The sequence below is a fragment of the Mobula birostris genome, chromosome 32 (genome assembly GCF_030028105.1).
Source record: "Mobula birostris isolate sMobBir1 chromosome 32, sMobBir1.hap1, whole genome shotgun sequence".
Lineage (NCBI taxonomy): Eukaryota > Metazoa > Chordata > Chondrichthyes > Myliobatiformes > Myliobatidae > Mobula > Mobula birostris.
Window position 1 is genome coordinate 26,739,328 of NC_092401.1, and position 13,978 is coordinate 26,753,305.

The 13,978-nt window shown below is 44.8% G+C and overlaps 1 protein-coding gene across 1 annotated transcript in view; it reads right to left on the reverse strand.

The window, feature by feature from the left end:
- The window catches only part of LOC140191250 (AP-1 complex subunit mu-2), a 34,946-nt gene extending 23,963 nt beyond the window's left edge, over positions 1–10,983 (reverse strand). Inside the window, exons 1-2 of the mRNA XM_072248485.1 lie at positions 10,860–10,983; positions 4,471–4,627 (exon numbers count right to left, since the gene is read on the reverse strand). Coding sequence (XP_072104586.1) covers positions 4,471–4,627; positions 10,860–10,901 — 199 coding nt within the window. The 5' untranslated portion in view covers positions 10,902–10,983. The remainder of the gene's footprint in view (positions 1–4,470; positions 4,628–10,859) is intronic.
- Between the last annotated feature and the right edge of the window lie 2,995 nt (positions 10,984–13,978).

Consider the following 13,978-nt stretch of genomic DNA (forward strand, 5'->3'; position numbering starts at 1 on the left):
ATCTGTGTGCCTATCTAAGGGTCTCTTTAATGCCCCTAATGTATCTACCTCTACCACCACCTCTTCATTCATTCCACACATCCACCAAAACCTACCTCTGACATCGCACCCCCCCCGCCATACTTTCCTCCATTCACCTTAACACCATGCCCCCTCGTACTAGACAGTTTTGAACTGGCTGTCCATTCAACCTAAACCTCATCATCTTAAACACCTCATCAAGTCACCTCTCATCCTTCTTCACTCCGGAGAGAAAAGCACTAGCTCACTCAACTCTTTAGATTTGTGTAAAGGATGGACTTTTGCTTTGGTGGTTGTGGGCTTGATCAGAATGGTGGAACATCAGCAGGTCAGCAGCATCAGTGGAAGGAAAGGGACAGCACTCCCTTTCACCGAGTGCCTTCATCACTACCTTTGTTGCCCCAGACTCTAGCATCGGCCATCTCATGTCTTCTGAGGCATGGTCACAGCTCCATTCCCATCAAATACAACTGCACAGAAACCCCACTCTAATACCACTATAATGGCAACCACACGATAATCAGACTCCTTGCTGACAGAGTCGGCATCTGGAACTTACTGAAACAGAAAGTTTTTGAAATACTCATCACATCAAGGAGCATCCATGATCGAGTGGAAATCAAATGCGTTTTAAAATGAAGTTAAGTGGGAAGGTAGGAGACAATAGAGTGGGTGTCGTGATTGGGCAGATTGGAGCCCAAAGGTCAATCAGTAGTCCAGAAGTTGGAGCCCGATGACCAAGGCCTGGAGACTGGAGTTGGCCAGAGCACTGGGTCTGCAAAATCCCAAGTCCACTGGGGTCGTCGAAGGTACACTATCTGCGTTTCTGAGTCCACTGGAAGCTGAAGGCCCAAGAAGACAACCTGTCTTGGGATTCAAGGACTGTGTATGTGTGAGGGAGGAAAGGAGCTTGTTTTCCTTCTGGTGTCTTGTTGCTCATTGTGTTCTGTGTTGCTCTGCTGATCACTGTGGGCATGCTGTGCTGGTGCCGGAACATGTGGTGACACTTGTGGGCTGTCTCCGGCACTATCTTTGCTTATTTGACGCAAATTATGTATTTCACTGTATGTTTCGACATACATGTGACAAACAGAGCTAATCTTTTTTAAAAAATGTAATTGAAGGTAAGAGAGGGGTATGTCAGAGGTAAATTCTTTACATAGGGAGTGGTAAATGCAGGGAATACCCTGACAGGGGTGGTAGTAGATGCTGATACATTGGGGCATTTAAGAAACTCGTAGATCAGCACATGGATGATAGAAAAACGGAGGCCTATGTAGGAGGGAAGGGTTAGATTAATCTTGGAGTAAGTTAAAGCAGTGGTCCCCAACCACCGGGATGCGGACCGGTACAGGGCCGCAAAGCATGTTCTACCGGGCCGCGAGGAAACGTTATGATTTGGCGATGAGTCAGCTGCACCTTTCCTCATTCCCTGTCACGCCCACTGTTGAGCCATTACACATGCGAGGTCATTACCCGCGCGTCATCCGTGTCAGCGTGGGAAGGAGATCAACTCCTCGAGCTTGCAAATGACGGTGGGCTGAAAAGATGCTTGACATAACATCTCTGCCGGCATCCTGGATCAAAGTCTAAATATCCTGAGATAGCCACGAAAGCACTGAAAACGTTGCTTCCATTTCCAACATATCTCTGTAAAGCGGGGTTTTCTGCAATGAACGCAACGAAAACTAAATTGCAGAATAGACTGGACATAAGGAACCTCCTTCGAGTATCGCTGTCTCCCATCACCCCTCGATGTTGCAGGGAACAAGTATTCAGCCCAGGGCTTCCACTGATACAGCGATATTGGTGTGTTGCAATGATTTTATATGTTCATACGGGGAAAATATGTGCTGTGTGTTTAATATCCAAACGTTACTTAAAATGTTATGATGCTATTGACTTATAAGTGACTTATATAACCATATAACAATTACAGCACGGAAACAGGCCATCTCGGCCCTTCAAGTCCATGCCGAACGCTACTCTCACCTAGTCCCACCGACCTGCACTCAGCCCATAACCCTCCATTCCTTTCCTGTCCATATACCTATCCAATTTTCCTTTAAATGATAATATCGAACCCGCCTCTAGCACTTCTACTGGAAGTTCTTTCAACACTTACTTCAAGCTCCCCTGTCCTCCCCTGATAATTGACTTATCACTATATTCACGCGAGGAAAATATGCGCTGTGTGTTTAATATTAAATTCGTTAGAGAAGCCCTTTTAGAAACGAAATTGAGTGTATTAGCCACATATCAACTATATTCCGGTCGTGATTAACCCCCCCCCCCCCGAAACAGAATCGCCAAAAACGATTTTCAGGAAAAAATTGGCACGTACACGCATGCGCACTGGTGCCCGCACAAGGCTTCATGGTCATTGTAGTCTTTCTTGGGGTAAACACAACGTATTTGACTGCTACTCTTATCCGTTGGCAACCCTCCCCTCCATGGCCAGTCCGCAAGAATATTGTCAATATTAAACCGGTCCGCAGTACAAAGAAGGTTGGGGACCCCTGAGTTAAAGAGTAAAGTCCAGAGTAGATCCTTCTCGCCCTTTGTGTCACCCAGCAATGCCCAATTTAATCCTAGCCTAATCACGGGACCATTTACAATGACCAATTAGCCTACTAACTAGTATGTCTGGTGCCAAGCTGTATTGGTCCCTGCCCTTCCCTTGGACAACATCGGTGTCGTGGAGAGGGGAGACTTGCAGCATGGGCAACTGCTGGTCTTCCATACAACCTTGCCCAGGCCCGCGCCCTGGAGAGTGAAGACTTCCCAGGCACAGATCCATGGTCTAGCAAGACTAATGGATGCCTTTAGCATGTCTTTAAACTGTAGGAGGAAACCAGAGCACCCAGAGGAAACCAACATGGTCTCAGGGAGAAAGTACAAACTCCTTACAGGCTGCTGCAGGAATTGAATCTGGGTTGCCTGTACTGTAAAGTGTTGTGCTAACCACTACGCTACTGTGCTGATATACTGTTCTATGTTCTACGTGTGTGGTTGGGTGGGATGGAGAAAAGGAGCTTGTTTGTCTATTGTCATTTGTTTGTTGCTATTTTTGTGTTGTTGTTGCTGCTTGTGTTGTTTGGCTGAAAATGGGGGGCATGTTGTGTTGGTGCCAGAATGTGTGGTGACAACTCTCAGGATGCCCCCAGCTGTGGTTAACATTAATGACACATTTCACTATACATTTCCATGTACATCTGGCAAATATATGAACCTCTAATCTGAAAGAGCGAGCCTCAGTAGTGTCGGTTGAGACACAGTGTGGAGGCCTCATTCGGAGCTGATCTACCTGGAGGGTGAGGTAAGAGAGAGAGTTGAATGAGGGCGGGTGGTGGGGTAAACACCCATATTGGAACTACAAGATATGGAGGAACAGACCCTGCAGATCATCAAAACCTGTGATAAAATCTGGAGAGATCGCAGAGAGAGAGTCTGACCTGCTGAGTTTCTCCAGCATTTTGTGTGAGTCATTCTAAAATCTGGAGATAGCCCCCTCCCATTCTCCTTAGCCTAATGAACGAAATATCAACCTGTTGAGCCTGTCTAGCTGAATACCTTGTGTCCCACCAACATGAATACAAATCTCTCTCTCTGTCGGAAGGAAAGGCTAGAATGATTGTGGAGTGGTTTTATGTTGGCTGGCATGACATTGTGGCCTGAAGGACCATACTATGCTGAACTGTTCCATGTTCTTAATGCCATCAGAAAGCTTTTCCACTGAGCAGTCGAGAGAGAACTGGTTGTCCTTGAAGGATAAATTAGATTCACAGAGCAAAGAGTTAACATGGAGCAAAACAAGTCTATTTCCTCCCTCCCATCCACCCACTCAAGCTCACATACAGTCCTCCAACCCCCAGGACAGGCTGTCCTTGGCCTCCCGCGGACTTGTGGATTCGCAGGCACTGGGCTTCGACTTCCCCGGTGGTTTTACAGACCCCCGATCAACCTTTGGGCTTTGATTTTTGGTATCGGCCCCAGGACTCACCAATGAGTGAGGTCACTACGTTTGCCTGCATTTGGCCCATATCCCTCGAAACCCTTCCTATCCATGTACCTGTCCAAGTTCCTTTTAAATGTTGATCATATACCTGCCTCAGCCCCTTCTTCAGGCATATACCGACTGCTGTCTGGGTGAAAAAGTTGCTCCTCAGGTTCCAACTAAATCTCTCCGCTCTCATCTTAAACCAATGCCCTCTGGTTCTTGAGTCCCCAGCCCTGGGTGCAGATCATGGAAAGAGCTCAGGGTACCAACCGCTCAGTCAACTGAGCAGTGTAAGTGGCAAAAGTTTTTTTAAAACTCTCATTCAGTATGCCCAATACCAGACCCGTCAGCAGTTAAGGTGTGGGTTTCAACACCCAGGCTTTGTGAATCATCATTTTTACCCACTGGGTGGAGACACTGCAATGTAATCTGTCACACAGAAAGGATACAGTACAGGTTTCGGTGTTTAATCCACAAGAAGTGAACTTTGCCGTGAGATACAAGTGGGGAGAGAGTTCCTTCATCTTCCCTCTGTGTTAGAATGGGGATGAAGTGCTCGATCTCTGACATGTCCACATCGCCTTTGTAATTTCGACATATTAGGAGCTGTAACAGGAGGTTAAAAGACACAAATAGTAGTGTCAAGAATCAAAATTGCTTATTGTCATTCTTCAGCACTCAAGTGTAAAGAAGAACATAATGATTGTTACTCCAGATCCAATACAGCATATAAAAAACACACACAAGATAAAGAACACAATAAATATAAATAAAAGCAATCCTATAAAACACAATGTGGAAGTAACTGTTGATTGTGGCATAATCTTAAGAATATGCACAAGATTAGCTTCTAGACAGTACGTAGACTGATTGTAGAAAGTGACACTAGGCGCAGGGATACCTGAACATAAGGAAATGATAATATGATAAAGTGACTCTTGGCAAGAGCAACTCTTCAGGTAGCAGCAGGGAATATGGAAACACAGTGACTGTGTCAGTGTAGGTACGAGGTGTGGAGTGTAAGCATAAAGTGACAGTGCATGGGGGGGGCGGGCGGGGGAAATGAAGGGTGCCATCCTTCTCATTTGCCTTATTTTGGAGGAGAGTGTGGAAGTTCTCCCCAGCGCCCTGTCCACTATTTGTCATTTAATCCAACATTAGGAACACATGAAAAACACCAATAACCAGCAATATCACTGCTGTTTGTGAGGGGTTGTGATATGCAAATCGGCCATTCAGATAAAACCAGTTGTGTTTTTAGAACTAAAGAAAATTGGATTTTAGTGACAATACACATTTCCTTTAAAACCTGAACTCTTCACTTCTGAGTCCTGGAACTTCAATTAAACCCAGAGATTAATCTTTGCTGCAAGACATTGACTGTTACCTGGTTGCAAATTAAACTAGCAGCAGTTCTTTTTGACCTTTCAAGTTCTAATGGAACTTGGATTATTCACCTTAAAACTCTTCATCTGCATAAATTCTCCAAGGCTCAAAGGGCATATGTATGTTCCACAGAGTCACAGGGACATACAGTGTAGCCACAGGCCCTTTAGCCCACTGAGACTGTACCAAAGATCAAACGACCACTTACACTAATCCTACACGACTTCAATAGATCCTGCAGATGCTGGAAAACTGGAGCGATGCACACAAAATGCCAGTGGAACTCAGCACTTCAAGCAGCTTCTATCCCTTTCTTTCCAGTTCTGATGAAAGGTCTCAGACCAAAATGTTGACTGGTTATTCTCCTCCAGAAATCCTATATGAATTCGTTTATATTATAACATAGAACAGTATAGCTCTTCCCCACACAATGTTGTGCTGAACTTTTAATCTGCTCTACTCCATAATCAATTTAACACTTCCCACCCGCATAGTCCTCCATTTTTATTTCATCCATGTGCCTATCCAAGACTCTCTTAAATGTCCCCAATGTATATGCCTCTACCATTACCCCTCGCACCTACCACTCTATGTAAAAAACTTGCTTGTGACATCCCCACTATACTTTCTTCTGATTATCTTAAAATGATGCCCCTTTCATTAGCCATTTCAGCTCTGGGGAAAAAGTCCACTCTATTTCTGCTTCCCCATACTCTTTTACACCTCTAACAAGTCACTTCTCACCCTCCTTTGCTTCAAAGAGAAAAGCCTGAACTCGCTCTCCCTCTGCTTATAAGACATGCTTTCTAGTTCTGGTAAATCTGCTCCACACCCTCTCCAAAGCTTCCACATCCTTCCTATAATGAGATGACCAGAACGGAATGCAATAGTTCAAGTGTGGTCTAATCAGTTTTATAGAGCTGCAACATTATCTCACAGCTCTTGAATTCAATCCCCAGACTAGTGAAGAGTAGCACACCATATGCATTCTTAGCCACCTAACTAACTTGCACTGCATCTTTGAGTGATTAACAGGGATCCCAAGATCCTTCTGTTCCTCCACACCGCTAAGGATCCTGCCATTAAACTTGTACTTTGCCTTGAAGTTTAACCTCCAAAATTAAAGCATTCTCCCCACGTTCTTCAAAACGTACAGTGAAATGCATCATCTGCCCCAACAACCAGCACAGTCCAAGCATGTGCTGGGGGCAGCCCGCAAGTGTTGGCACACTTCTGGTGCCAACATAGCATGCCCACAACTCGCTAATCCTAACACACATCTTTTGGAATGTGGGAGGAAACCAGAGCACCCGGAGGAAACCCACATGGTCACGGAGGGAACATACAAATTCCCTACAGACAGTGGTGGGAACTGAACCCCAGTCACTGGGATTGAAAAGTGTTACGCTAGCCACTTATCCATTTCTACCAGATTCTAGCACTCGCCTACACAATAGGTGAAATTTGCAGCTGCAAATTAACCTACCAACCTGCAAGTCTTTACGATGTTGGTGGAAACTGAGGAACCTACTGTCATTACTGAAATCTGGAGCAAAAAACAAACTACTGAAGGCACTCAGAAAGCCATGCAGCATCTGTGGAGGCAGAGGGATGATTGTGGATTCAGGTCAAGACCCTGCATTAGGACTTGATGCAAGTCCTTCAGTCTGTTTCATTGCAAACTGCTTACACTGACACAAGGTCTCAACCCAAAACGCCAACCACCCTTCTGCCTCCACAGATGCTGCCTTACCCACGGAGTTCTTCCTTCAGCCTTTTATGTGTTGTCACGTTCTATGAAATGCTTCAACATATACAAATTAGAGGTCAGCTTTCTTTGAGCAATCTTATTACAGTCCAACGAATCCAAATCCCTTATACAATTTACCTGCGGTTTCAGTTGTCACACATAAACAAGAGACAATAAGTCAAAGGATCAGAATTAGGCCAAACGGCCCATTTGACCATGGCTGATTTACTGTCCGTCTCAACCCTATTCTCCTGCTCTCTCCTCATCTCCAGTTTCCCTCCATTTTCCAAAGACATTTGGGCTAGGAAGTTGGTGGATCACATGGGCTTGTGGGCTGGAAGGGCCTGTTACTGTGCTGTATCTCTCAAATAATTAAAATATCCTTACTAATCAAAAGCCTATAAATCTGCTTTAAATACACCCCATGACCTGGTCTTCACAGCCATTTGTGGCAATGATTTCCACAGATTCACTACCCTCTGCTTAAGGAAATTCCTCCTCATCTCTGTTCTAAAGCGATGTCCTTCAATTTTGAGGCTGTGTCCTCTGGTCCTAAACTCATCCACTATTGGAAGCATCCTCTACATGTCTACTTTTTCAATATTTGGGGGATTTCAATGAGATTCACCCCACCCCCCGCATTCTTCTAAACTCTGGTGAATCAAATGCTCAAAGAGCATAGAGAGACAGGAGCAGGAAACAATCTCCCAGCTCTTCAAATCTGCCCCACAACTCAACATGATGGTGGACGATCTACCCAGTCCTCTACCCCTCCTCTCTGAGTTCCCACTTGCCCTCAGCTCCTGATCTATCAAACACTTTTCTGCCTTATTTTCAAGCAGAACATAGAACATAAGTGGTACGGTTGTGTAGCAGTTAGTGCAATGCTTTACAAGGGCAGCGATCTGCGTTCAGTTCCTGTTGCTGTCTATAAGGAGCATGTACACTCTCCCCGTGACTGTGTGGTTTTCCTCCAGGTGCTCTGGTTTCCTCCCCCATTCCAAAGACTTATGGTTAGGATTAGTGAGGTGCGGGCACGCTATGTTGGCACCAGAAGCATGCCAACACTTGCAGACTGCCCCCTGCACATCCTTGGACTGTGTTGATTGGCTTTTCATTGGTATGTTTCGAAGTACTGTACATGCAACAAATAAAGGAAATCTTTCTTTACATTTCAACATTTCAAAATGCAGGAACTCCCATTGGCTACCCATTTCAATTCCATTCATATTCCCTCACCTGCACATCTGCCCATGGCCTCCTCTACAGCCACGATGAGGCCAGATATATGTTGGAAGAGCAAACCCTCAATATTGTCCCGGGAGTCTGAAACCAAATGGCAGCACATCGATTTTCCAACATCCATCAACCACTCCCATTTGTCCTACTCCCCTCACCCTTTGTTTTCCCTCACTCTGAAGGCCTTCTTACCCTTTCTCTTTCATTCTGCCAGCCTCATAACTTGCCCATCTCCTCCCTCTGGTTCCCCACCTCCTTTGCTTTATCCATTGCCTACTGTCTTCTCTTAACAGATTCCTTCTTCAGCCCTTTCCCTATTCCATCTGTCACCTCTTAGCTTCTCTCATAATACCCCCTACCCCACCTACGTTTTCCATCACCTGAATTCACCTATCACCTGCCAGGTTGTGTTCCTTCTTCTCCAACATTATCCTGGTTCTTGTCATCTTCCTTTCCCATCCTGATGATGTGCCTTGGCCTGAACCATCGACTGTTCACTTGCCTCCATAGAAGCTGCCCGATCTGTTGAGATCCTCCAGTGTTTTATGTGGGTTCAAAACTTCAGATCTGCAGAATCTCATGTCTTTGGCCCAATGAATCCAACCTGACCATTCAAACTCCTCCATTCCCGTCAATGTGCCAACACCTCTCTTTACGACTCCATCCACTTGGTGACATACATAGATAGATTCATAAAGAAAGCTTTCGGCATAAGGAAATTCACAAATCAGGGCAATGAGTACAGGCATTGGGATGTTTTGTTGAAGTTGTAGAAGACAATAGTGAGGGCAAATTTGGAGTATTGTGTGCATTTCTGGTCATCTACCTGCAGGAAAGATATCAATAAGATTGAAAGAGTGCAGAGAAAATTTACATGAATGTCGCTGGGACTTGAGGACTGAGTTATATATAGGTTAGGACTTCATCCCCTGGAGTGCTGGAGAATGAGGGCGGATCTTATGGTGTTATACACAATTATGATGGGAATAGCTCAGGTGAGTACTTGCAGGCTTTATCCCCTCCGGTTCTACTAGTAGAGGCTATAGGTTTAGGGTGAAAGGTGAAATATTTAAGGGGAACCTGAAGAGCAATCTCTTCACTCAGAGGGTGCTATGAGTATAGAACGAGCTGCTGGTGAAATTGGGAGATCTAAGTTCAATTGTAACATTGAAGAGAAGTTTGGTTAGCTACATGTACGTGAGGCCTTTGGTGGGATATGGTCTGGTGCAGGTAGATAGAGTTAGGCAGAGGACCAGGCCAACTAGAAGGGCTGAAGATCCTGCTTCTGTACTGTGGTGTCCTATGAATCTAACTCCTTCAATACTTGTAGCAATTTACAGTGGAAATCTAAAAGCCAGAAGAAAAAAGAAAATCAAACCTTTGCAGGAATACAACATATTCTGCAGATGCTGAAATCTTGAGCATCTCACACAGAATGCTGGAGAAACGCAGATCAGGAAGCATCTATGGAGGTGAATAAATGATCAGCAATTCAGGCTGAGACCCTTCATCATTGATTTCTGCCCACTCCCACTCCTCTCTCTTTTTCAATCCCCATTCTGGCTCCCCTCTTACCCCTTCTCTTCATCTCTCACTGGTGCTCCCCTCCTTCCCTTTCTCTGATGGTCCTCTATCAAATTCCTTCCTCTTTAGCCCTTTACTTATTCGAAGCACTTATCATCTCCCAGCTTCTCACTTCACCCACCAGTTCGTACTTCTTCCCCTTTCCTCTCCCATCCTGATGAAGGGTCTCAGCCCAAAACGTCTGTTTATCCCTCAGAAGTTGCCTGACCTGTTGAGCTCCTTCAACAGTTTGTTTGTGTAGCTCTGGGTGGGTTTCCGACATCTGCACAATCTCATTTTCCACCAGTAGTGTTTTTGCTTCTGGTTTGCTGATTGCAACCCGAGATGCTGCTGGACCTGGTGAGTTGCTCCAGCCTTTTGTGTGTAACTACTAGAGGAACTCAGCAGGTCAGGGAAATGGAAAGTCAGTTTTGTGTTTTATTTGCTCCAGATTCCAGCATCTGCATCTTGGGCCTCCATTTAGCTACCAGGACAGACACGTCGCCACGGTCACAACTAACCCTCAAATGCAAGGCTGGCATTAAATCAGATTGAACTAATTTCTTCTACTCAGCTTTAATTAGCAGCACGCTTAAAACAAAAGGAACTCCACATCGAAGGCCTTGGCATAGGTTTCAACGCGTCTTGACTTTGTACTTGAAAGAACAAAGCACAGTTTTGGAAAGTTGAAAAGTTCCCATTCTTATGAAAATTCCAGTACCGGGACTAAAACCCAGTTAAGTGAAACAGGAAATGCAGCATCGACTAGCGATCACTTACAATGCAAGGCGTGGACCTGGATGACCTGTACCTCGTCAACCGGCCCGGGGAAGGTAAATCCTTCCCTCTTGTCCAGAATTTTTGGAGATTCCAGTGGGAAGTGACCATAAAAGAACTTACCTTGCCTTTAAGGTCAAGGATAAAAACCGCGGAGGCTGACATCCCCCGTGCCTTAGAGAGTTGCTGAAATCCCCAGCAGCCACTTCCTGCTTCCCTGCGCACCTTTCCACAGGTAACTCCCGCCTCCGACCGGCCTCTTAAAGGTGAGGGCGTCGCCCGCATTCCCTGTCACCCGACAGAAAACATAGCAAGCAAATGTTGACTAACACACAAAATGCTGGCTGAACTCAGCAGGTCAAGCACTATCCATGGAGAGGAGTAAGCAGTTGACGGTTCAGGCTGAAACCCTTCATCAGGACTGGAAAGAAAGGGGGCAGAAGCCGTACTGAGAAAGTGGGAGTGGTAAAGGATTACGAAGTGAGACCAAGTAGGGAGTAAGGTAGGTGGGTGGCGAAGTGAGAAGCTGGGAGGTTAAATATGTGGACGAGGCTGAAGAAGAAGGAATCTGATAGGGGAGGAGAGCGGACCATGGGACAAAGGGAAGGAGGAGAGGCAAGAGGGGATCCTGAATGGGTGATGATAAAAGATAGAAGAAGGAGGGGGATTCCAAAGTTGCCACCAGAAGGGGAAGAGGGTGTTTTTTTCAAACTGCAAGTGAAAGACAGCAGATGCTAGAAATCTAAATCAAAAAGAGAAAATCTTGAGAGTACTCAGCAAGGATTAGACAGGGTGGACATTGAATGAATTAAGTAAGAGGAGGTGTCTGAAAGGTGCCTGGTCTCAGCAAGGTGGAGGTGCATAGCCGCCAACCCCGGATTCGGGACGGCACCCCTGACTGACTGACTGACCGACTGAGGAAGGTGGAGGTCAGTTCGCCAGACTGAACAGTCCTGGTGAAGAGCCACGGCCCGAAACGTCAAATATTCATTCCTCTCCTCAGATGAGTTCCTCCAGCATTGGACAAGGCGCTGGAGAGTTACAAAAAAGCCAGGAAGATGCTTAAGAACGGATTTAGGAGAGCTAGAAGAGGACACGAGAAGGCTTTGGCAAGTCGGATTCAGAAAAGCCACAATGCATTCTACATGTATCTGATGAACAGGAGTGAGGATTGGATTGATCAGGAATAAAAGAGGAAACATGAGCTTGGAGTCCCAGGATGCAGTGAAGGCCCTTAATGAATACTTTGCTTCAGTATTCACCAGGGAGAGGCTAAGTTATTTAGTGCGAAAGGGAACTTGACGAAGACGAGGACAGCGCAAAACAGGCTGATATGCTGGAACATGTCAACTTTAAGAAAGAGCATGTGCTGGAATTTTTCGATGAGAGTCATAGCTGGCGTGGACAGCCAGAGCCTATAGACTGTAAGCCGCGCTGTAACCGAAGTGCTCATGCACGCATAGCCTTTGTTACCCTGCAGCTGGAATGTTCTTTTATACAACATTAATATAATTTTGAAAATATGTTATGCAAAAGCAAAAATTATCAAATTACGGTCAAGTATCTTGGTGACATACTCAAAAAATTCTGGCGAACGCAGCAGGTCAGGTAGCATCTATAGGAAGAGGTACAGTCGACATTTCGGGCCGGGACGGGTCCCGACCGTACCTCTTCCTATAGATGCTGCCTGGCCCGCTGAGTTCACCAGCATTTTTGTGTGTGTGTTGCTTGAATTTCCAGCATCTGCACATTTCCTCGTGTCTGTGTTTTTAAGTACCTTGGTGATACCGTTTATAGGAGTGAAAGCTGCGCTTGCATCTCTAAGTTCTGACATCGACACTGCGCCTATTATTTTACTCTTTGAACGTGTATGTAATCACTTGGATAATGGCATTACTGACGATGAGTTAAGAGAATGGCAAGCTTTTGACTATGTTGCTATTGCGAACGCAAACAATCTTGAATTTGGAAAAAAGAATGTTTACGACTGACAAAAGAAATTACTCAGCTACTATTATGAACTACGGTGAAAGCATTTCTTCAAAAATATCGCAGCAACAGTGTGATCTCAAATTTGTCAATTCTAAGAAAGTTAAGATTGGTTCAATTAAGGCGTTCACTGATGTGTTGAATTTTGCTTAGAATCAAAGAATTTGAAGAACTGTCAATTTTTATTGACATCATTGAAATGTTTCAAGCTTCTAGTGCTGACTGTAAGCGTGGATTCTGCCTTATGAATATAATGAAATGTAAATCTTGAAACAGACTAGAAGTGGAACAGCTGGATGATCTAATGAGCATTAAGACATATCTTTCATCTGGATGTGAAATTAATCTGGACAGTGTTTATAGACAATGGAGTTGTAAGAGACAGATGAGAAAACGTTTACGAAATGTGAAAGATTTTCTCTGACATATTGTATTTCATTACATACTTCAATTAATAAATAAAATCAAAAGTATATGATTCTTCAGTTTTCATTCTAAATATTCCCAGTATGCAAAAACATTTCAAATGCCGCTCAGTTTTCAAGCCCTGCCAAAACTTTCTGCTCAGGTCAATGGTTGGGCTGAATAACTATTAAAAAAATTAGAGGAAACGATAGGGTAGAATTAGGCCATTCAGCCTATCAAGTCTGCTCGGACATAACATATTGGCTAATTTATTAATGCCCTCAACCCCATATTCCCGTTGTCTCCCTGTAATCTTTGACACCTTTCCTTATCAAGAGCTATCTACCTTCTATCTATATGCCCCGAATGACTTTGCCTCCACAGCTTTCTGTAGCAACAAATTCCACAGATTCACCACCCTCTGGCTAAAGACATTTTTCCTCAGGTGGAAATGGCTAATAGTCATAGTCATAGTCATACTTTATTGATCCCGGGGGAAATTGGTTTTCATTACAGTTGCGCCATAAATAACAAATAGTAATAGAACCATAAATAGTTAAATAGTAATATGTAAATTATGCCAGTAAATTATGAAATAAGTCCAGGACCAGCCTATTGGCTCAGGGTGTCTGACCCTCCAAGGGAGGAGTTGTAAAGTTTGATGGCCACAGGCAGGAATGACTTCCTATGACGCTCTGTGTTGCATCTCGGTGGAATGAGTCTCTGGCTGAATGTACTCCTGTGCCCAACCAGTACATTATGTAGTGGATGGGAGACATTGTCCAAGATGGCATGCAACTTGGACAGCATCCTCTTTTCAGACACCACCGTCAGAGAGTCCAGTTCCA